The 23725-nt window shown below is 39.2% G+C and overlaps 1 protein-coding gene and 1 long non-coding RNA gene across 4 annotated transcripts; one reads left to right on the top strand and one right to left on the bottom strand.

The window, feature by feature from the left end:
• Positions 1-2878: 2878 nt before the first annotated feature.
• LOC100283490 (mov34/MPN/PAD-1 family protein) lies at positions 2879-10825 on the top strand. Of its 3 annotated transcripts, none has more exons than NM_001156390.2 (14): positions 2879-3225; positions 3480-3544; positions 3626-3698; positions 3937-4107; positions 4243-4328; positions 5465-5570; positions 5662-5708; positions 6836-7157; positions 7333-7422; positions 7495-7557; positions 7698-7772; positions 8859-8921; positions 9734-9786; positions 10323-10825. In NM_001156390.2, exons 1-14 carry the CDS (start codon positions 3100-3102, stop codon positions 10501-10503), a joined length of 1521 nt encoding a protein of 506 aa, NP_001149862.1. In that variant the 5' UTR covers positions 2879-3099; the 3' UTR covers positions 10504-10825. The 3 variants fall into 3 exon arrangements, 2 of the variants coding, with proteins under 2 accessions (NP_001149862.1, XP_035817354.1); XR_556775.3 differs by having other exon boundaries at positions 2922-3225; positions 8709-8921; positions 10323-10688; XM_035961461.1 differs by lacking the exons at positions 3480-3544; positions 3626-3698 and having other exon boundaries at positions 10323-10744.
• A 2243-nt stretch (positions 10826-13068) lies between these two features.
• On the bottom strand, positions 13069-21279 carry LOC100277649 (uncharacterized). Its single transcript, NR_146346.1, has 3 exons — positions 20539-21279; positions 20330-20439; positions 13069-18474 (listed from the first exon to the last, which is right to left on the bottom strand). It is a non-coding gene; the product is annotated as an uncharacterized lncRNA (long non-coding RNA).
• Between the last annotated feature and the right edge of the window lie 2446 nt (positions 21280-23725).

The raw sequence follows: 23725 nt of genomic DNA, 5'->3' as shown, positions 1-23725 counted from the left end.
TGTTTGATATTTTTTAAATAGCAAGTTAGTTATAAGTGTCTTTTTGGCATTAAACTTTAGAAAATCATAACTGAATAATCATTAGGTAACTCTTTATGATTTTTGGCACAGAAGCATGTTATTACCCATAGATACCAGTAAAAATAACTATTAGTACAGAACCCACACCTAGATTAGAGTTGTAGTGCAAAGTGACCCCTCTGCCCCAACTTTTGTTATTTTTGTCCAGGGCATGTTCTGTTAATTTTTGACCTCAAATTTATAGGACAGACTTCAGAGACCAATATTCACCCACTGTAATTTTTACAAGATTTTTGAAAGTTTTGAAATCACTGTTGTAGTTCAAACCCCCTTAAGAGCATAAAAAGACAATAAAAAGAGATATTAGTAGTGGAGATTAATGTTGCCCTAACCAAAACAACAAAACCCTCGAATACCTAATAGAACCTTTACAGGGCAATCCAAATCTTAATCCACTATGTTTACCTCTAAGCAAAATCTCAGACCTAGATTGATAAGCATAAACCACTAAGAGCTTCTGATAACAAAGAAACCCTAAGTTATCAACTAACTTAGTTTTTCTTCACTAAGCATAATGGTTACTAAATCCTGCATATCATAGCATACATATTTTTATTTATTGTATTCGATAGATTGCAACCTCGCGGACGGAGAGTACATCCTCGTGCCGGAGCAAGGAGTTGCTCAGGAGGTAGCCCAGGATCCAGCACCAGAACCTGCCATCGAGGATCTGCCTGCCCCAGCTTTGGAAGGCAAGCCCCGGTTTATGCATAACCATTATATATGCTATTTTACTGCACTTAATGTTTGTAGGTTTGTATTGTGCACTTAAGTATAGGAGTTGCCTGAAACCATAGTTGCATGAACTCAGGATTCCTTTTGAGATGGATACTAGTATGCTAGGTCGAGTAGCTACTTTGCTAATTAGGGATCTCGGTAGAAGTCGAGTGATTTTTCTAGCACTCGCGCGAGGTCAGAAATTGGTTGTATCCATTTGTATATCATAATGATGATGGTCTTTGGACAACGATCCATGGGGATGCGTTGTCTACGAGATGGAAATTTGAATAAGGATTAAGGTGTGGTACCGTGTGTCAAGCGATTGAACGTACTAAACATATGCCGAGAAATATGGTAAGTCGGTAAGCCTAGTACCTAAGTGAACCTGCCCGCAGACTTTACCCCTCACGCGACCTGAGACGTGGTCTCCCATTCCGGTTATGGTGGGTACAAGTGCGGTCACTGCACGACGGTAGTCGGGGTTAGTGAGGCATTGTACACCAAGGCGGTGAGCCCTGATGCCAGGGAATCGATGGGGACGGTTGATGTGTGTGGGGACGGAGTGCCTCGCCACGTCGTGTGTTTAGGTTTACCTTGCAAGGTTGAAACTCGATTCGAATCGTCTGCTTCTCGCAGCTAATGAGACTGCTTGATCCATGCTGCTACATTGAGTAACAAGTGGAAATGTGATGACTTGGCAAAATTTGTTGATTGCTAAATGTTTGATACCATGTATGATTAGATAGGTACACATTTAGTCTTAAGAGAGTCACACTAAAACTTGAAAAAGCTAAAACTTGATTTTTAGACTCAGCTAGTGCTTTTGGCAAGCAAACCCATCAACCAAACAGTTGCATGTCTAGAGGTAGAGGAGTAGACTCCTCACACCGAGTAAGTCTAGCTGAGTATTAGTATACTCAGCCTTGCTTGTGGCATAATTTTTACAGGTTCTCTGGAGGACATGGTTGCTGGAGTGACTTGGCCGTCCATCTTGCCACTGGGTTGGACAGTTGAGTGGGACCCTACCTCGGTTGAGGAGGAGCATGAGGAGTGATGGGACAGGCTTCCCCATCCCTCCATTTATCGTTAGTTTTATTCCGCTGCATTCCGAACAATGATCACTATTTTTGCTAAAACTCCGATGATGATGATGTAATAAATTTGATACTCCTTAATGTATGGTTTTATGCTTTATTGTATTTGCTCTGTGCCTCTCCATCGGGTGAGTATGTGGTACTTGATCCTGTTAGTGGCCTCGTCGGACTAGATCCGAGGGACTGACGAATTATTCCTATTTAAGTGTGGTCTAGCCTCTAAGGCAGGACTTAGGCACTTAAGTTGGAATAATTCGGACGGTTCCGCCACAATCTACTTTGTCTACTTCAATCAAGATCTCTTCCTCGAATTGATCTCTTAATTTCTAAGCGACTCTGCGTTATTTGGAGACACCCCGGGTGACCTACTGACCCGGAGCACCCTAAGGTCTCTCCCCAGGGGACGAGATCTAGGTCATATGAGGAGAAGAAGACGGCCCTGCGCCATCGCGGATCGTCCGACCCAGAGCTCGGACCATTCGGACTGCGTGCAGTGAAGGCGCCGCTTCTGCCGCCAGGTTGCGGGTCGTCCGGCCCAGAGCCGCGGACCGTCCGCGCCCCCGCAGCGAGCACTGCCAGGCAACCCGACGACCCATCGCAGACCGCCACCACAGTTCACCTCACGGAGCCGAACCTAAAGTATTGCTTATCACGAGAAAGCTCTAGGGTTCGTTGCTGTTTGATCCCAAATAGGTGGTGACCATCATAGAGGTGTTACCCCCACATTAAGGATAACCACTTTATTTTACCCTACATCATCTAAAGGTACAAAGTAACGTCAAACGGTTCATTATAGTATTGGGTGACAAAAAGACACCAACAAGTATAAAATCGGATTCTAAAATATATTTAGAATATATTAGAATAGCTTACACGACATGAATTTCTCTCAACGTTTGCTAGTCTTAGACAAAATTTTTTTTTGAGAGAAACTTAAGGACCTTCAAAATAAATAAATAAAAGATTCTTGACCTTTTTAATCCGTCAAACTTAAATTTACCGATCCTTGAAGAGCATAAGCGCCGCATCCGCCCGCAGTCCAATGTGACGACATCACGAGTTCACGACATACTGACATTCGGCAATTCCTTCCCTCCAAACTACCGAAGTCTACTTCCATTCCTTCCTTTCTCCTTTCATATACCCGCGTCGCCCACGAGCCCGCCGTGCCGACAGAGGTGTGGACCTCGCCGGAGCAGAGGCTATGGGGCCACCGCAGCCAGCCAGGCCCGGCGTCATCAACATCGAGGCCTGCGCGCGGCCGATCGCCGTCGACCACCGCATCAGCCTTCCCTACTACTTCCGCATCGCGGGCAGCCTCCTCCGACAGGTCAAAACCCTAATCATCCCCCGGAGCTCACCTGGTTGATCGCTCCTTCGTTTCTAGATCTCATCTCTTGTCGCTTGACGTATAGCTTTTTGGTTTTTTAACGGGCGACTTGGTCGCAGTGGCAGTTCACCTCGGTGGTTTTGGGCGATGAGATTCGACGAATTGGGGATTATTTTTGTTATGTCATTAATGCGATTGCTAAAGTGTTGAGAATTAGATCGTGTTTAATCTTGGTACTCCGATGTTGTTGGCAGGCTAATATATATCGGAACGAGAGTAACTTCCTCGACCTATATGTCATCCTTCTGAGATACTCGAGGTGGGCTGGACATTCAGTCACATTCATGCAGGCGGTTGGTTATGTGTATTAGTGTTATAGTTAACATCTGATTGGTTGCAGCTTGCTGTGTGAAACAATTCCGAGGCATCGTGATTACCATGCCTTCAAGTTAAGAGAAAAGGCATTTTTTGATGTAATTTCTCTCAGCTCAACGTTAAAGATTATTTATATTATTCAAAGTCGGAGAAGTGTACAATTTTGCATGGTTGAATATCACATATCTCTATTTTTAGATATACTTTTGAGCAAGTCTTTTCTGATCCCAGATGTTCTTTTGCGTTCTCCAATCCATCTCTGAATTCCTTTCTTGTGACTGGTCTTGTATGATTTTCCCCAGATGCTTATCTAAAATGAATGGTCTTTTGTTGCAGAAACTTGTTGATGTTATCAAAGAACTTGAGACATTGAAGCCAGTTGTGCAGCGGCAGATTGCCGATCATAACAGAGGAGGTACTGTGGAATCTAATATGAATAGTCTAAATGGAGACAATGGTACAACTCATAGGATAGAGCAGCATACTCCAAGCTCTTATACTCCACAGGTATGCACCGCATTTCCTAGCCTGTAATATTGTGAAGCATTCTGCGAAAAAGAGATGGAGCATATGTAGTATGTACTTTTAGATTCTCATATGCTTTACTTATGTTAAAATTCCTTATTCTTTTTTCTTCTTTAGCCATTTGTAGGTAGCACTAATGGAGCATCGCAAAAATCCTTCCATGCTGGGAGACAAGTGGCATCATTACTGAGTGTCCAGAAACAGTATGCATACCTTTTGGTCATTTTTGCATAGCTATAGTGTGGACATTTAGTTATTTTATTATTTAACAGTTAGCCACTACTTAGATAAAGGGAAGATTAGCTGACATGTTAGCTAACAAACTACTCCCTCCAGTTCCATGCTTCTTGTCGAACATGGCCTTACGAACATAGCTTTGACTATTATTTTCGATTTTAATATATATAAAAATCAACAAATATATAATTTGATCAAAATATTTTTTACGGCTGAAGGCCTAATTTATACATGATGTCTTCAAACTTAATATTTTAAAATTTACTAATAGTCAATGAAAGTTTGTCCTCAAACTTGTCCAAAACAGCAAGAATTATGGAACTAGGGGAGTACAATGTAGTGACTTGATGATTTGTAAGCAAAACCATTGGCTTATAAGGCGCATATGGTCCTCATATAGTCATATAGTAACTTAATTCTTAGGGTGTGTTCGGGAAATAAAAGTTAATTTTAGTGCCGCTGGCAAGAAACAGAGCATACAATGTTTAAAATTATTTTGTTTTTCCTTCATTGTAAACAAGCATGGCTATAATTCATTGCTTGGAATCTTCACTAGATGGCTTGGGTTACCAGTTCGAGGATCTAGCTCTAGTTGAGCAGTTCATTTTTTAATAATAAATTAACGTAGTTTCTCTTTATCCTATCAGTTGGTATTACTTCTATCGATATGTACTGAATTCCCTACAATTAGATAAATGAATTTAAAACTCATAGAATAACACTGGATCTAGGGTTTTCTGTTGTTTGGTCATTCAAATGGTTTATTTTTTGTAAATTAAAAAAACAACATTCTTGCATGAGGAAGAAGGCCACGAGGCTTACAAAATTATTGTTATTGCAAGAGGTCAACAACTTAAGTAGTTATGTAACTTGTCAGAATCATAGTTAGACTATTCCTTCCATTTCCTTTCATCTGACTTTTATTTTATTCTCTAGACAGTTTGTATTGTTCAGTGTGCTCCCTTTAGATAAAAGCTGGCCTATACTTTCCCTGATGTATCAGTAGCCATTTGCATTACATAGTTGTGCCTTTTATCTTTTTTTATCTTCTTTTGGTACTTTTGAGCAATAGACCTTGTCATCTGTTATCTAAACTATGCAGATATATGAATCTACCATATCCAAAAGAAGAAACACTAGCTAGACACTCCATATTAGGACCTAACGGTCTTAATGGTCGATGGAATGGGCCTGTTACTGGAATTAAGGTATAGTTATTTTCCTTCATTGTTTAATGTTTGTTGAGAATTTGATCACATACAGGCATTATCTTATGCATTTACCTACTGCTCGTTACAGGTTCAGTATCCAAGCAATTTTGAATTAACACAAAACGATATAACAAGGTGATAGCTCATTATCTCTGATAGTTTTGTAGAAGGGCAGGCCTGGTATAATAGTGGTAAGAGCTGTCTCAATGAGTCATTGGGTCACAGCACAGGTTCAAAGCAGCCTCTCCGTGTTGCGGGGGATGGCTTGCCTCATTTTATCACTTCCCCAGTTCCCACTCGTGGGGGCCTTGAACATTGGGTCTGCCCTTTTTTATATACCTTTTCCATTCTCATTTCTATTGCAAACAGTCTGGGATACCTTAAGATATTAACTGTATCATGTGAAATTCTTCCATTCTAAATTCTGTTGTAGAGGATAAAAAAATTTATATTGTCCCAGCATGTATAAGATTACTGGAAAACCAAAATAATCCAACAGTTGTAAAAAATAGCAAAAGAGAGTATTATTTAAAATTCGTTGATTTGGAGACACACTACTGTTATTTTTAAAATGCAGATCTTGCAATATCTTTGTTTCCTTAATGATGAAATATTAACATTTTTTAAAGATCTATGTCATTTGTACTTCATATTTGTTTCTATAATATTCAATGTTTGGGTTTATGTTGGACTTGGGCAATATAAACAAACACATCTACATCCTATGCATTCGTTGATATTTTGAGTACCCCCTCTGTTTGTTTTGACAAGGTACCTGTACATTTGGAGATTCCAGTTTTGTTTTAGCAATAATTATAACACAATACATGACAATAATTTTGTGTGGTTACAATAATTTACTAATGGTAAACATGAGATATTGGCAAGTTTAATAAAGCCTTACTGTTTCTTTGTTATGGAGTAATGTTGTAATGGTTTTTCTGTTTTACAAATTTTAGCTATTTTGTACAAATTTTCACAAATACTTTAATTATTTTGTACCAATGTAAAGGCACCTGAACATGTATTGGTCAAGTCGACTCTATTGAATAGAATTTTGAAAGAAAGATTCTTGATCACCCAAGTTAAAAGAGAAACTTAGCCTTGCCTTTCAGATTAAACTAGAGGAGACATGTATGAAAATGGCTGGAAGGACTACAAGATGCAATTAATCATTTACATATTTGGAAAGTAGTCCATCCTCATAGCTATGCCATTTTGTTTCCTATTGCTTGACATTATCAGATGATTTGCTTCTGCAGTTTAGTGCCATCCATCTTGAACCAAGATGATCCGCAAGGTCCCAGTACTGCACCTCCACCTCCAGATAGCCCCTCCAATGACAATGACGATATGAAATCTGTTCTCTCTCTTGATGATGGTCGATGGTCTGTATCAGCAGACGAACACACTTCATTTACTTCTGCTAATTTGGAAGAAGAGTTGTTACAGTTGAATATCAAACAACCTTCTCCTCCACCAGTTCTGGCAGAGGTACAAAGACCAATTTCTCCATCAAGAGTTGCTGATCCAACACCAGGACTTCCGACCTCGGGAACTGCCCGTTTTCAGAACTTGCATGTTGTAAGTTTGAAATGCGTTTTTTTTCTTTTTTAAATCTATATCTGCCATCACATTGCAGTTCATGCATACATATTTCACCTATAACAATTTTTGTTCTATCTATTCCATTTCTAAAATTTCTAACTTATGTACCTTTTAAACTTCGATTGTTTAATTCATTGTGCGTTGTTGTTAGCCGATCAAGTTGATGGATTGTTTTCTAAGGGTTGCCGAGTCAAACACCAAAAGAAGCTTAGAAACCTGTGGGGTTCTTGCTGGTACCCTGGTATGTATACATCACTTATAGGAAATAAGAATGGTGGTTTGCTGGATTTCTGACACTGTATTTTTCATGTAGAAAAATAGAACTTTTTATGTGACAACCTTAATTATCCCAAAGCAGAAATCGACATCTGTTACGGTAGGACCTTAGTTTTTACTTCCTTTTTATCTGTATCCCCTGTTCCATCCCCTTCCTTTTTTATTGCTAGTTAACCACACATGCCATGCTGTACCCTGTACCTGAGTTTAGTACTGAATGACATGACTTTCTTTGTCCAGTGTGAAGCTACAAATGAAGAAGAACTATTTGAAGTTCAGGACATGGGCTCACTGTTCACTCTTGGTTGGATTCATGTGAGTTCTATCTAACTTGGACACTTCCTTTTGGTTTCTCAAGTGAATAAGGTAGATGTACTTTACTCCGTCCATCTTGTAATATAAGGTATCCAAACATTCAAATTTGTCCCAAAATATAAGGGATTCTAGGTGTACAAACTCTATAAAATGTAACATTCACATGCATACCTACCAGGCTACCGTTAATGTCCATCACCAATCCAAACATGATAATCAAGGAGGGTTACATGTGTCATTTGTTTTACTATATAATATGTCCTAAAATTGCTTAGATACCTTATTTCAGGATGGAGGGAGGATGTCTGCATCCCCCAGAGGAGAAAAAGGGTATATGGATTACACTTAGGGATGCAAGTCCGACATGTTTTGGGTTATTGGGTCGACCTTAGGCTTGTTAAAATGAACTAGAATGCCATGCCACCTAATTAATTTAGGGAGAGAAATGAACTAGGCTAGCTGACCCACAAGACACCATTGAGTACTCACCTGCGCCCTTAACTACACTCGATATTTGTAAGAACGTACTGATGAAGATGCTTACTTGTTTTCATGTTGCTTCTGGCTTGAAAACATCTGCTTAAGCACTGCATGTGCTTATAAATATGGATATTATGATATGATTTTTTTTTAGCTTGGATTGACCTGTCATGGAACATGGAAGCTTGGGTGTCTGATAGATACTTTTGCCTATGGTCTCCATTTCTGCTACACCAGGCTGGGAGTCTCATTGTGCATGTTGAGCAGTGCATGACCCAGTGCTTTTGTCTTATTGGTCTTCTGTAGTACATAAGAATTTGACCAACATTTAGCAGTTCACATAGCATTGTATGTACTAAACTATGATTTATCATTTAACTTTTACATCATGCACTTGCATGTTTATATTATGTGTCCATTGCAATTTTGGTATTAAATATTCTCCCAATCTTTCAGGAGTTGGTAATATCTTGTAAAATTACATGTGCTGTTTGATGTTTTCTGTACCTGCAAAAGTGCAAATAGTCTTGGAATCACTTGCAACTGTGGTTGCTTTACTCATGCTGGAGAAAATATCACATTCTTCAATGTTTTCTTTTCCCCCAGACACATCCAACACAGTCCTGCTTCCTTTCTTCCGTTGACCTCCACAACCATTATTCTTATCAGGTAATGCTGGCAGACTGGATCTCACAATATGTTTCTGCTTATTTGATGGTGCAGATCTCTGGTTATATCACAGCAATCAGTCCCTCAGCACTTGATCTTATTTGATTCATAACTATTCTTTTTATTGTTCAAATGTGGAAAAACTCACTGAATTGTAGCTATTGTGTAGATGTTCTCTAATACTAATACATGTCCTTAATGCATTTTCATAGTTCTCGATTGAATGATCCATGGAGTAGCTCAATGAGATTGGGTCCATCTACTATTTTTTCAATAAAATAAGCTCAATGACTGGTCACTGTAGATTTAATTTTGTTCCATCCTCTTATGGAATACTAATCCATACCCAAAGTTTAGATTTGGTAAAGTGTTTTCTAGTAATTAAACTTTGGTATTCGCTTCTTATGTGTGTGCAATAGTTAGTGTGTCCTTCCCCATCTACTATTCTTCAATAGATCGAGCTCAATGACTGGTCACAGTAGGTTTATCTATGCCTAATCCTCTTTTGGAATACTAATCCATACCCAAAAAAAATATTTTGGTATCTGCTTCTCATGTGTGCAACAGTTAATGTGCTCTTCCCCATTTACTATTCTTCAATAGAATGACCTCGATGACTGGTCACAGTAGGTTTAACAATGATGGATTATCTTCTGGAATACTAATCCATACCCAAAGATTAGATTTTGGCGCCACACATACACTAAGAAAAGTTCATCCTGCTAATTTGCTTACTATTCACTGGTCTATCAATTGAAAATACTTAATGTTTTAATCTGGTTATGTGGTTTGCCTTTTCTTTTTGCTGATAGGTCATGCTGCCTGAAGCAATTGCAATAGTTATGGCACCTACTGACACAACAAGGTTATCCATCTATCATGTTGATATGCATTTTTTTTCTTCAACGCTTCTGTTGATATATGATACTGTACATCATTTCCTGATACTGATTTTCATGGATGTCATGTTTTTCAATGTTTCTTCTATTTTCCAGTGTTATAGTAACTTGGTTAGAAGGAACATATAGTTTCAGGATGTGTGACTAGCTAAACTGGTTCAGGTGGGAGGTGTTAGTGCATCTCAACTTTCTATGTTTGAGACCGCTTCAACTCGAATTTGTGCGCCTTTTCCTTCTTAATGAATTGGTTTGAGGAATGTATAGTTTCTTTAGGTCATCATTGCCTTTGCAAGTTTTAAAATATAAACTATCTATGTTGTAAACCTAATTTGGTTGTGGCTATTCTTCTATCCATAGGTTTGGCAGATCTTCTCGTACCTGGAATTAACTGGCTTTTGTGTTGTTTGTCAACTTGCGTTGTGTTACACTTTCTGTAGTTTGTAAGCATCATAGCATCAACAGACATCTGACTGTGATCATGGTTATGCGTTTGTTTGACCAGAAAACATGGTATATTTCATCTCACGGATCCAGGTGGTATGGGCGTGATCCATGATTGTCAAGAGAGAGGTTTCCATCCTCATAAGGCACCTCTTGATGGTTCGCCAATCTACAAGCAATGCTCCCATGTGTACATGGACACCGACATAAAGTTTGATATGATTGATCTCCGAGAACGATGAGAGCCTAACTTTTTTGGGTTTATTTTGGAGCCCATACTGTAGTTAAATCAAGTTGCTGCCTTTTTCTTAGTCGTGCTGAAGATTTGTGGATTCTTATGTATGCTGTTGTACATAGCTATTGTATTGTATAGAGAAAACAATTGAGTGAATGATATCAGTCATTGCTGCTTTGTTGCGATTCATCCCATATCCTCGCGAGGCACGTTTGTGTGGCAAGATGAAGTGATGTCTAGATTTTATACCATGCCAATTCTCCATACTTGAATATTTGACTTGAAGAGCACTAAATATCACTGATTGTTAAAGCTCTATTATCGCTTAGGGGCCATTTGGATCCCTTCATTTTGAAGAATTGAAATTTAGTTAATAGAGTAGGTTATTTTGTTTGGAATTTGATATTCCACTACTTTTTAAATTTAATATAGGTCTTTTAAATTCATAGAATGGGAGATGAAAATTGATTTTATGTATCATTAGTCTATGTTTCTACTCTGTAATTTATATCACGCTACTCGACTCACTCCTCTATATTAAAAATATAGCATATAAATCTCTCCTATATGATCAATAGTAGTATATAAATATATTATATAAAATCATATTAACTTAATTGATATGTCTAAATTATAATTATTAGAACTGAATTTAATTCTGTGGATGTCACTCAAGGGATGGCTAAAAGAGGCTAAACCGTATAAATTGTATTTTTTTTGTTCCTCTATTTCAGTTGCACTAGTAGAATGAAAATGCTTAGTGATATTTTGGTCCTCTTATGATTCATTTAATGCGTTTTGAATACTTTTAGTCACTAAAAACAAACAAGGTATGTACTAAACTTTAGTCTCCTAACTAAACTTTAATTCCTGGACTAAAAGAACCAAACGGGCCTTTAGTCATGCAACAATTCATAGATCAGGGATGCAGCAATTCATGGATCAGGGATGCTGCAATTCAAGCATCATGGATCCATGTTCACGTTTTAAACCATTCATTCTTCGCCTATAAATAGAACTAGGTCCCAAGGGGATCAGTGTGATGCACAAACTCTTTTATGGTACTTAGAGCTATGATCCGTCACTCTAAGAAGTCACCATGTCTTCCATCAGCTCTACCAGCCACTCGGTTACACTACCGGACTCGCGTTCTGTGCCGAGTGTCAAAAATAAAACACTCGCAAAGGGTTTTTTTGCCGAGTGTTTTTTACCGAAGGTTTTTTGCTTGGCACTCGGCAAAGAGCTTCTTTGCCGAGTGTCCGAAAAATCACTCGGCAAATCATTTGACACTCGACAAAGAGCCGAATTCTGGTAGTGTTACTAGCCTCAGCTCCATGCCCACTCCGGTGTTCAGCCATATAGTGAGTATCAAACTGAACCATGACAAGTGCCTTCTGTAACCTAGGTTCTCCCCTACCTTAGAAGCTAGGGCTTAGTGGCCATGTCGATTCGATCCTCGATGGCTCCTCGATGGACCATCATCATTGAACTAGAATCTGAAGGTGGTCGCACCATCGTCATCATCCCCGACTTCACTAGCTGGTACCACCAGGACCAGCTCATTCTCATCATCATCAACTCCTCCCTCACCCAAGACGTTCTCGCCACCTCTACATGCAATGCCTGGAGCCCTGGAGGACGTTGGAGAAGATGTTTGCGTAAAGCTCCAAGGTGAGGGCCATACAGATACGCATGCAACTCAGTCTTCCATAACAAGCAAGATGATCATTATGTGGTGACAAGGAATAAGGTATGATTATTGCTAAAGGTACACACAAGTCGAATGTTTAGATTTCGATGAAACTTTTGCACCTATAGCTAGTCTTGAGTCAATTTGTATTTCATTGGCATATGCTACTTACCATAATTTCAAGCTCTTTCGAATGTATAATATAGAATATAAAATCCTTATTTTCAAAAAAAGTTGAGGTTGTTCTTCTCTATGGTGGCTTATTCTTTTCCAATAAATCTTTATTTTCAAGAAAGAAGAAGAGATATCCTTCCAAAAAAATAAATATATAATAAATATATAAAATAGAATGTAAAATATATTTGTATATAATAAAAATTATATATATATATGAATTAATATAATCACATCTTTTATTTGTTGAGAAAGTGATTGATGTATTGTTTTACTGTTTGTGTTGCTACACGAAGCCGAGACCGACATCTCAGAAACCCTAGCTCCGGAAGAATGGCAGAAGCCCAACCCCTCCGACGTAGATCTTCAGTGCCACGAAAACTTCGACGGAGGTAGTTAACTTTTCCCTTGATGCATGAAATACCTAGTCGTTTACACTAAATCCTAAGCCCTAGTTAGAGGGAGGGATCTTTGCATCTCGTGAGTACAAAGTTCTAGCATGCATGATTTATTCATATTTTCTCATCATATAGGAGAACATGGTCTTTTGATGAAAAAGAAATGTACTTTGTGAAAATCTAGGTAAGGTGAAGGGTTATCACCCTTGTTGGTCACTTGTTCTCAACTGCTTCGGTTTGCGTGAAGATAATGACGCGAGTGCAATTACAATCCATCATGAACAGTACGGGGTACTGTTCATCTATTTAAAGGCAATCGTACAACTTCGTACATTATTACATTCATACCCTTAACAATTACATACAAGGTTTACAAATGTCACATGGACAAATTGTCATTTATATTCAATAACTTGAACAACATCTTCTCCCTACGTCGCCTTCCTGCTTCATCATGACGAAGCTTGCTTCGTCATACTTCCCTTGAGTTATGTTGAAGCTTTTCTGGTAACGAAGCTCCTGTAAGGCTGTAATACCTAATAGCATGCTGGAAACAAATAGTGAGCCATGTTTTTGAGGAACTTCGGAAGACGAAGGCCCCCAGCAACCCTCACCACCAAGAGCGGGATGATTGGGACTGCCTGGTCTTGGGGCGGCTATAAGAAGTTGGATCAACCAGGTTCGGCAAGAGCATGAAGTCTTGTCTCAATTTGCATAAGGATCAATTTGTCATATTTCACTACCTAAACTCTCAAAAGTACAACCACTAGAGGCTATATGGGAGTCACTCAATCCATATTTGCATGAGCTAAACCCTAGGGTTATCGGTGGCGGGGAGCATCGAAAGGAGAAGGAAGGGGAGCATTACCGTCCTGGTTTGGGCGAGATGGTAGCCTTTTCCTCTCGGTATAATCGCCAAGGTAAAGCCATGCAAGGGAGGATGGGTTTTGGTATCGGGTCACATGGAAGTGAGACTGCAGAGCCAGACTAGTGGGTAAAGTGTACCTCTATGCAGAGTCAAAATCTATTAAAATAGCCATGCCCGCTGTTATGGATGGGTTGGGTATGGCTATGACAATTAGAGAATTTTGGTTCGAAAAAGGAAAGGGTTGTATGTGTGCGTTTGCTTTTAAGGACATTGTGTGCCATGGGGGAGAGGAGCCCAATGGTGTTTAAAGAAAGAAATGTTTATTTCTGTCTATGGGATTTTAGGCTTTAAACCACTTTACTTAAAAAAAGAGAAAGAGTGACTCAACATCTACTCCAAATACTTGCATGTATAACATAGGTCTCATGCTAAAACGACTTAGAGTGGTCTTGTGGTATATGAAAGTATTCACCTATGGCTTTATGATTCTTTTAGTGGCTGAAGATTTCATTTCTACAATGTTTGACTAGAAGGGGCTATGTCTGCACCCAACATACTTGTGTCTTAGGGCCAGTTCTCGCTCCTCAGAGACTCACACTTTGTGTTGTAATATTCTTGTATTAGACTCTGTTCCATCTGATGAAATAAATATGTTTACTAGCCTCCTAGGACTAGTAATTGTATCACATTTGGTCCCAAAGGATCGGGATAATTCACTAGCCTTTACAATATAGTATCACTCACACAAGAGCAAGAAACACAACAACACAACACCAAGAATGCAGATCATAAGAGCACACTCCCTCTAGAATGACTATCTCTACTCAAATGGAGTGCTCGGATCTCTCGGATGGCTTTAAGATGTTGCACAAGTGTTTGGGAATGATGCATAACTCTAATGGTGACTGATGTCTCGAATGGACTATCTAGGGGTATTTATAGCCCCAACCCCTCAAAGAGTTGTTAAGTAGATTGCTAAATTTTTGCTTTCCTCGGGTGCACTAGACCAGCCTAGTGCACCACTGGACCTCCAATGATCACCTTAGTCAATAGGATATGCTCTAACATTGCCCTGCTCGGTGGCACCGGACCAGTCCGTGCCAGACCCCTCTACGTGTCTCGCCATGTCAGCAGTCATTAGAGTTGGCCGTTGAAAGCTAAAGTTTCTGTTGGACCTAACATGTCTGGTTCACACCGGACTGGTTTGGTATGCCGAATTCCTTCTGGGTTTCTCTGCTTACCTCTCTAGTAAAGTGGTTTGGTGCGCCATCAGACTGATCTAGTGCACCTGGCCACAGGAGTGCTTTTGTAGAGCTCTGTGTGTAAGTGGTCTGGTGCACAACGGGATAGGTCCGGTGCGCTAGGCTACCAAAGACCTTCTACAGGTTTCACTAGAAACAAGGCTTAATGCACCCCAGACCAGCTGAGTTAAAGCTCAAAATGAACATTCTTCTTCAAATTGATTTGGCTTTCCTTGAGGGTGTTCCTATGACTTAGACAATCATTTCTTGTGACTATCAAACTAGTCTAAGTCATGAAACTTCAATTCTTTAACTTCTCCAACTTAGTTTTCTATTCTAGCTCAACCTTTGCTCCAAAAACACCTTTTCCAATATTGTGACTTCTCAATCCTCTAATGTGCTCAAAAACATTTCTAAGGGCATTTAGAACTTATCCAAGTATATAAACCACTTATAACATACCTTATCCCTAATATGCCCTTCTTAGCCTTGGATTGAGCTATATAGTTGAGTTGAATCTCTGAATTTGACACTTATGAACCTGCAAGCACATACTTAGCAAACTAGTTAGATCTTAGGGTTCTATTGGTCATTAATCACCAAAATCAGACTAGAAATGGCATATAGCACAATTCACTTTCAGTTTGCCCTTTTTGGTGGTTGAGACCAACATGACCAAAGCAAATATGAATAATAAAACTTGCTAACTTGTCTGCTATTCATCATACGTTCGCAAGGTGAAAATTAAATTTTAGAACTAAGTTGGATGTAGGTTTTTAACAGTTTTAGCATATTGGACCATATGAGACACCACTTGCTTGTGTTTTTGCAAATCAAACTCTTTTTCAAGGTTTTGAAAATTTCTCCCCCTATAACAAAGAGTCTTTTGTTTTGTAAATCTAAATCTCCCCCATTCTTTTTAAATACATTTGCTTTGGCCAAAATTTCTCTTCTCTCTATTTGGCAAAGATTTCATAAGAGAATCTCATATACCAATTGATAAATTCACAAAAAACTGATTTTTTTTTAAAAAACTCAAGTCGTGGGTTGGTCTATTTTCTTTGGGCTATAATTTCTCTCCCTTCGGCGTCAAGTGCCAAAAACAGAAATAATTAAAGTGACCTTTGACATTACTCCCCATAAGATAAGACAACTAGAGGTTAAATAATAGCAATGAGGCATGGAACGAGGCAAAAGGTCTTTGATACCGAAAATGCAGCGGAAGCGCTTTCCTTTGCTCAAAATCTCAATTTCCCTTTCAATTTGAGACCACACATAATAAAATTGAAAACATTGTTAGTCCTAAAAGTTCAATCTATAGACCACCCTCCCCCTGAATGTGTGTATACAAGTGTTGAATAGTTGTTTAACTTATGCACTTGGACTTGTAAGGTCCAGAGATGATTTTCTATGATTTGAACCTTGGTACAAGCAAATATGAACAATTGAAATTGTACCAATTAAAAGAGCACTTGTTGATCAAAGGTATAACAAATAAGCAATGTGTGCAATATTTCACTCCATGTTTCGAGAATAAAAAATATTTATCTCACTCCTAAGCTCACAAAATCTTCTCTCATCTAAGATCTAGGTGAAGACATTGACTAACTATTTATGGGTGTTCACATGGTCTATAACGATATCTCACCTTTGTGAGTGATCTCTCAAAAATTGATACCAGATGTCTATGTGCTTAGTGCGGTCGTGATCAATAGGGTTATCACCTATTTGGAGAGCACTCTCATTGTCACATAGGAGGGGGACTTTGCTCAGATTGTTGTCAAAGTTCTTGAAGACTTGTCTCATCCAAAGTAATTGCGCTGCTCCGATCATCATCAACATCTCAAACTTCTTGATCATAATCCTTCTAAATTTCTCACAAGACAATTGGTTAGTAGAACCAAATATTATGTCACCAACATAAATTTGGCATATAAATAAGTCATTATCAATCAGCTTAGTTGTCGCAGAACCTCCCAAGTTATCGGGCCCACATGCACCTGTCATTGTCTCAAAGACCTCAGACGACTATGCATGTGCACCAAACAACTTAACATGATCCGTCCGAGTGCCCCGATGACCCCGGATAAACGACTTACCACCAAGATCGCAGGATTAAGTTAACACAAATCACACACCAACATTTGCAGCGGAAATAAATTCTTTATTGCAAAATGATTACATGTTACAATAAGTTTACATTATACAATTATCGGAGTGATTACAAAAGAAAGTGATTCAAAAGAATTACACTTTAAAATGTATAAAGCATTTATAAGTTTTAAATTACATGTTAGCTTAAGTGACAATCCTCAATAAAAAGCTAAAGATGGGATATACTTATATAAGAAGGCCAAGCCCATCGACACTTAGCACCATCTACAACAGAACAAACTTATAACCTGAAAAACAACAGGGAATAAAGCCCTGAGTACGCAATTACTCAGCAAGACTTACCCGACTAAAGAAAAGACTCTCAAGGGTATGCTAGTTGATTGGGAATCAAGGTAAGGTTTATCAATGATCGAAGACTCCTTTTGCAGAAAAGCTTGCTACCAGTTGATCCTTAAGCCAAGTTTTATTTCACTAGTTAGGTTATTACCTGAATTTATATTTACCTAGTCTAGTTCAAGCACTTGGCCTATACTAGCTGCATTTTATTCATTCTCATATTTCACTTGCTAACTATGATGATGGTCACCGGGATGAGTCTCCATAACCGAGGAGCAACGACGATTCGAACCGATTATACCCAGCTGGGGATCTCTAACCACACGACATATGTAGCACTTAACCCTTGCATATGTCAACCGTTCCCACGGAGTCCTCCACTACATGAATAGGTCCACGCCACCCGAGAGAACATTACCCTACTAGGCGTCCTACTATGCCAGGAGGGTACATGCTAGTCCCGCCATCTCTCCACTCCCAGTGCGCGATTGTCTCTTCACATATGGAATAGCCGGGTTCAAGCTTTCCCTGTCCCATACCAGGGTATGTGGCTAGTTGCAAAGTCTCAACCACAACAGGCCAGTCAACGGTACGATCCTTAATCGACACAGACGGGTGACTTTGTCTGCTCAGCGCTGGTCTAGATTTATTAACCATTTCCCCATTTTTGGTACCCGACAGGGATACTCTTTTCGAGTGACGAGTCCACTCCGGCCGTAGAGGATCCATCACTTTAGTTTGTTTTGATTTTCGAATCAAAAAGCCCATAACCAATGTTCCACATCATTCTTTTTGAAAACAAAGGATTTTTCAGTTTCTAAGCAGGGTTAAGCATTATCAATTCTTTTTATAAATCAGGGATCAAGGTATAGTATTCAACTTCCAAGGAATGGTAATGCATCAATTGTTCATCACACAACTCCTATCACCTAATGCATCATTTAACGTGATAAAGCATTTAAAACACAAGGAAGGGGCAAATGCACTGGGGCTTGCCTGGGATGACACTAGGTTAGTGTTGTTAGATGATGCTTGTTTGGCGAGCATCTCCTATTCTGGCACTCGATCAGATCATCAATCTTCAGGTTTATTCATCAGCATCACCATGAGACAAATCCAGCTCTTGTCCTCCACATCACGTGATCAATTAGCGTACCTAAATGATATGCATAATGCACATGTATGAACATAGGAAGGAATAATAAGGCTAAACAATGTCACAAGGAAGAAAACTCAATATTACAGGCAAGATCTCACCAACATACATAATCAAACATGAGAGAAAATCTACATAATCATGATCCTCGATTTAATCGGACCTAATTCAAACATTAGGCAACGTAACTAAACACAAGCCTTAAGCTAAAGCATAACATCGATAGGTTACTACTCGTAGACTTATCAATTTCGGATACTTAATTTAGGTTTATGAATAGAAGTATTTCAACTAGTTCTTAGAACTACTAATCTAACCTATTAGGCATAACACATCAACCAAACAAATTATTACACCATTCGATTAAGCAAGTAAACATTATCAAGATCATAGACATTTGTAAGACTATAAGCAATAAAGGGTAACATCACGGATAGACGAGAGAAGTGTTAAATTTTACTACTTGCATTACTATTTCATTATGCACATACAAGGCCTAAATAGTCACTACTCAAATACATTCACCAAGGCATTTACTTCCTTCTCCAAAATGCTAAAGTCTAAAGCAAGCATTAAGAAAGAAAAGAAACAACCATTTGACACTACAAGACTTCATTAATCAAGACAAGAACTAACCAAATACAGGTATCCTCACAAAAGCAACTCCAAGTAATCATTTCATATTTGCTGAATTTGGACACCAGAACAACAGCTAGTTGTTTTATTCATAACTTACACAATATTCATCCAAAAATAGTAAACTAAAACTTTTTGGAAAGCTTATAAAGTCCTACAATTTTGGTATTATCATCACAACAAGATTCGACATTTAGAAAGGCCAAACAGAACTAAACATAAATTCTATCCATATTTGGACAGAAATCGACTACTCACTTCAAAAATCTATATCTAGAGTTTCAGGCATCCAAAGTAGGTGATCCTAGACTTTTTAGAAGGCTAATAGAATTATCTACAATTCATTTATAAACATCCCAGATTAATTCAATATATATTAAGGTCAGAAAACATGAGAAAGGCTCTGCTGTCCAAATTTGGACAAATTCAGAGATCGCACTTCAAACAGCTGTAACTTAACTTATATATCACCAAAAAGGGTGATCCAAAATTTGTTGGAAAGCTTAAGAAAATTATTACAATTCTTCTATAATTACTAAGGGCTGATTCTTAGTTTAACTTGGGCAAACAAGGTCATTTTCGAAATCAGTACAGAATCTGGACAGATTCTGATACTGGACTTTGAAAAATCATAACTCCTAAACTACTAAACCTATGGTCATGAAATTTTAGCACAAGCAAGATAAATAAGTTTGCTATAACGTTTCTATATAACACTTTTATAGAAATCATGTTTTACTTCCCTAAACTAGCTGCATAACTAAAACTAGACATGTGGTCCAAACAGTAATAATTTTAAGTTAGCTCCTAGTTAACTCATACAATTCTCATGTGCTTGGTACTTCAAATATTCTAACACCTTACCTTAAAGTAGAACTAAAACCACCTACTTAATCACATAGATAGATTGGTATACTTGATAACCATGCACACAATCACTTCGTATGAGTTTGTATCTTCAAACTAAAGTTCATATTGCAAATGAAGAACTACTCTAATGAGACTATGCATATACATCCATTCAACCGGAATTCGGTTAATAAATATCAAATAACATGACCACTAAAACATAGAACTATCTCCAACATATGTTGATACTAATACATACTCATGAAAATAATTTCATTCACATAACACAAATCAATTTAATAGCACAAGCCTTATACATCCACACAAACTAATCATTCATCCGACTATCGGAAACAATGGATCGACTTACCACGACTAAACTCGACTCGACTCCGCGAGATCGACAACCACATCCGATTGAGGCGATTCACCAAGCACTTGGCAAGCGCCTCGCTAAAGCTTTCTTCTCATCTAAATTTCCTAGGATTTACCTCCACCACAAACACACAAACATATACAGTAAATAATCAAATATAGGAATTGGTGGGGAATAAACAAAACACAAGCAGTTAGTCTCACCTGGGCTACAGAGATCTGGCATGTTGCTGCTGCTGCGCCTAGTATTAATCAGGGAAAGGAGAGTAGCGACCATGGATAGTGAAGGTGTAGGGAAAGGGCGAGACGAAGGGGCTCGACGCGGCTTGGGCGCGACAGACAGGGTTCTTTTCTTCTTCGCCAGATTCCTCCAATTTCTCTCCTGCCCACCGAATACAACATCAAGGAGAGCTTGGAGCGCAGATCAACGACGGGATGAGCAGCGCTAGGTGCTGATTGGAAGGAGCAGCGAGACAAACGTGACCAAGCGGGATGGAGTCGCAACGACCGGCGGCGAGCTGCTCACCGGCAGGAGGCGAAGGGCGCTGATGCCCGCAATGAAGACGAGGACGAGTGGATGAGCAAGGGCGAGCTCCAGGGAGGGGGCGTCGGCCACCAGGAAACGGAAGCAGGGGTGCGCGCTAGAATGGATGTTGAGCAGATCTTGGAAGCCATGGAAGGTGAGGCCGTCGACCATAGGGAGGAAGGAGGAAGGGACGACCATGGGAAGTGAGGTTGGCCGGCGTTGGGCATGGGACGAGCTCCATGGCAGGGTGGCGAAGAGAGGGCCTGACGGGCATGCTAGGTGGAGGGGAACGCCGGCAAGGTGACAGACCAGGGAGCCGAGCGCGTCTGGGAAGGATCCTGGGCGCCGCAAGGGAACCGCTCGGCCAAGGGAGATGATGTGGATTGCTGATGCTCCACGGCTGAAACAGAGAGGAGGCTGAGCGGCGTGGAGAAGGAGCACTTGGCTTTGGAAACATCGAGCAGGAGACGCGTGGGGATAGAGGAGATGACGTGCTCAATTGGAGGAGTCTACACGTCAATCTAAGTGTGTTTGCAGAGAAAGCAGATAAGCACAACAATGACATGAGTATGAGATGAGCTTCTAAACAAATCAAATGATCTCATGATGAGGATACGGCAAGGGATAATGCTATGTGTGACATACGGTGGGGAGTTAAGGAGAATGTTGATTTTTCTTGTCCAAACTTTTAACAAAATAAACATGTAAATATTTTGGGGTTCGGAAATTAAGTTCTAAAAGGTATATAAAAGGGTCGAACCAAAATAAGATTGACCACAATATTCAGATATGATTTTATTTAGTGAATATGCTGGAGTCAGATGAATTCCTATCCGTTATCTATATCCAAAATATAAACCTCGCACATGAATTTTCTCCAATAATGTGCGCGGTCGGATTATAAAGTTTAGACACTTTCTAAATTTATTTTCACCCACTCGAGTGATTCGCACAGTACAGAACTCGACGTCTCGGAAGATTCTTAAATTTCAAACTTCATAAAATATTTAGAATAGTCCAAATGGACAGAAATGCAGATGATTCATGAGATAGTGTTTTAGACGAGATGTCGATGGCTCAACCCAATCATATTGGATTCAATGTTTCGGAAGATTACTAAAGTCTGAATTTTGCAAAATAAATTAGGACAATTTAGACAGATGGAGACAGACACGATATCAAAATCGTGATAGACGAAGATGATTAAAATTTAGTGTCCATTTTATTCATCGCTATCACATGTTAAAGTCTGCACTCGTGATTGAGCCGACAATAAACACCTGTGGTGTTACAACCTTCCCCCCCTTAAAAGAATCTCGTCCCGAGATTCAGAACGAAAGACTTCTAAGAGTAGAGAGGCGTGTAACCCTATCCATAATAGCGATAGCATAAGACAGTTCCGAGTAGAGATGAGTACTCCAAGATGTTGGTTCCTCAAGTGGGTATAGCATGTATCATTTTAAGCTAATTAGGGATGTCCATCAATAGAGACGTTGTCTGCCAGAAAAACACATAAGACTCCATGTGTGCAGTTTGCTTTTTTTTGATAACATGAGTCTGTTGAGAGAACAGTGGACAGGTGAATAGCAATTGTCTAGACCGAATAGGATGCAATGCAACCCTTTTTGTAAGACACAAAGAAAGAGGTTCGTCGATAAGTCGGCGTGGGAATTCTATGGCACATGAGACAGATGTGGATGTCGAACAACATCACAGTTGACTCGTGATTAGGCCAAAGAATCCAAGTCCATGAAAGGTGATATAGATTCGAGAAATCACCAGTGGAGGGATCTGTAGATGCTAACTTCGCAACCAATCCATTTTATCAAGCACTAATCATGGCTCGACTTGATCACACACTTTGGAAAACCATACGTGAGGCGATCGAGGCACGACTAGAGCGATGATTAGGTGGGTAGCAGTCGACTTAGCTTGATTTTTTTTATATAATTACTTTCTCAGGATGGGTTGAACTAAAGTGAGTTTAAACAACTCGATAAAACGATCTCTAAACTCAATCTTTGTTCACAATGTAGATACAAGTTAGTAAAACCAACTTGTTGAATTACTTTTGACATTCAAGTTCTCTTATTATCCGTTGACAAACCAGGATTTGAGAGTTCACATTCATTAACAAGAGATCACGCATTTGGGTAGAAATCCATTTGGTCATGTTGTTCATCCGTTTCTTCATGTGAGATGAAATGACATGGTTTGGGAATACATGGATTAAACAAGAGAGCGAATGAACAAACTCCTACATCTCAACAACAGGGAAAATCAATCTCCATTTTAAGAACTAATCAGTTGTCTTCCAAGACTAAAAAGTTGAAGGCTTCACCTTTACAATAAAGGATGCAAAGGGAACTTGTATGTGTGCAATCACCACCAAAGTCAAGAGAAAAGAGACCGCACATGAAAAGGGTGATTTTATCACACAATTAGACATGGATAGATTTTGATTTCCAATAGATTTATTATGAAGGAATGCGATGGGAGACTGTTAATTCAGCCCAAGCATATTTCTATATCCATCGCAGAGATTATCAAGTCAACGATTAGTGTCTGATTAGATATAGAGGGGAAAACGATCAGAAGATTAAATTGGTATGCCTTCGAGAGATATGAGGAAACCAAATGCATTAAATTCAAGAAAATTTATTGGGCATTCCTTTCCTAGGTTAGATTGAGAAAGCAACAATGTGATTCTCATGGAGAGGCAAAGCAGAATAGAACCATCAGCTTGCACCAACCGAACAAGGGCATGGTTTAGAATGAAAATATGACCACAACATAGTTATGAATTAATTGTTAGGAACACAGACTCGAGATCCTCATTTAAGTCCACGTACATCTTATGTCCCA

The sequence above is a fragment of the Zea mays genome, chromosome 8 (assembly GCF_902167145.1).
Source record: "Zea mays cultivar B73 chromosome 8, Zm-B73-REFERENCE-NAM-5.0, whole genome shotgun sequence".
In the NCBI taxonomy this organism is placed as follows: Eukaryota; Viridiplantae; Streptophyta; class Magnoliopsida; order Poales; family Poaceae; genus Zea; species Zea mays.
Note: the sequence above shows the minus strand (reverse complement) of the source record. Positions and strands in the feature narration are given on the sequence as shown.

Excerpts from the sequence above, each read along its gene's own strand:
- LOC100283490 (NM_001156390.2), top strand. The coding sequence starts at position 3,100 with ATGGGGCCACCGCAGCCAGCCAGGCCCGGCGTCATCAACATCGAGGCC. Across the intron at positions 3,699-3,936 it reads GAGAAAAGGCATTTTTTGAT|AAACTTGTTGATGTTATCAA; the intron begins GTAATTTCTCTC and ends CTTTTGTTGCAG. Across the intron at positions 4,329-5,464 it reads TTACTGAGTGTCCAGAAACA|ATATATGAATCTACCATATC; the intron begins GTATGCATACCT and ends TAAACTATGCAG.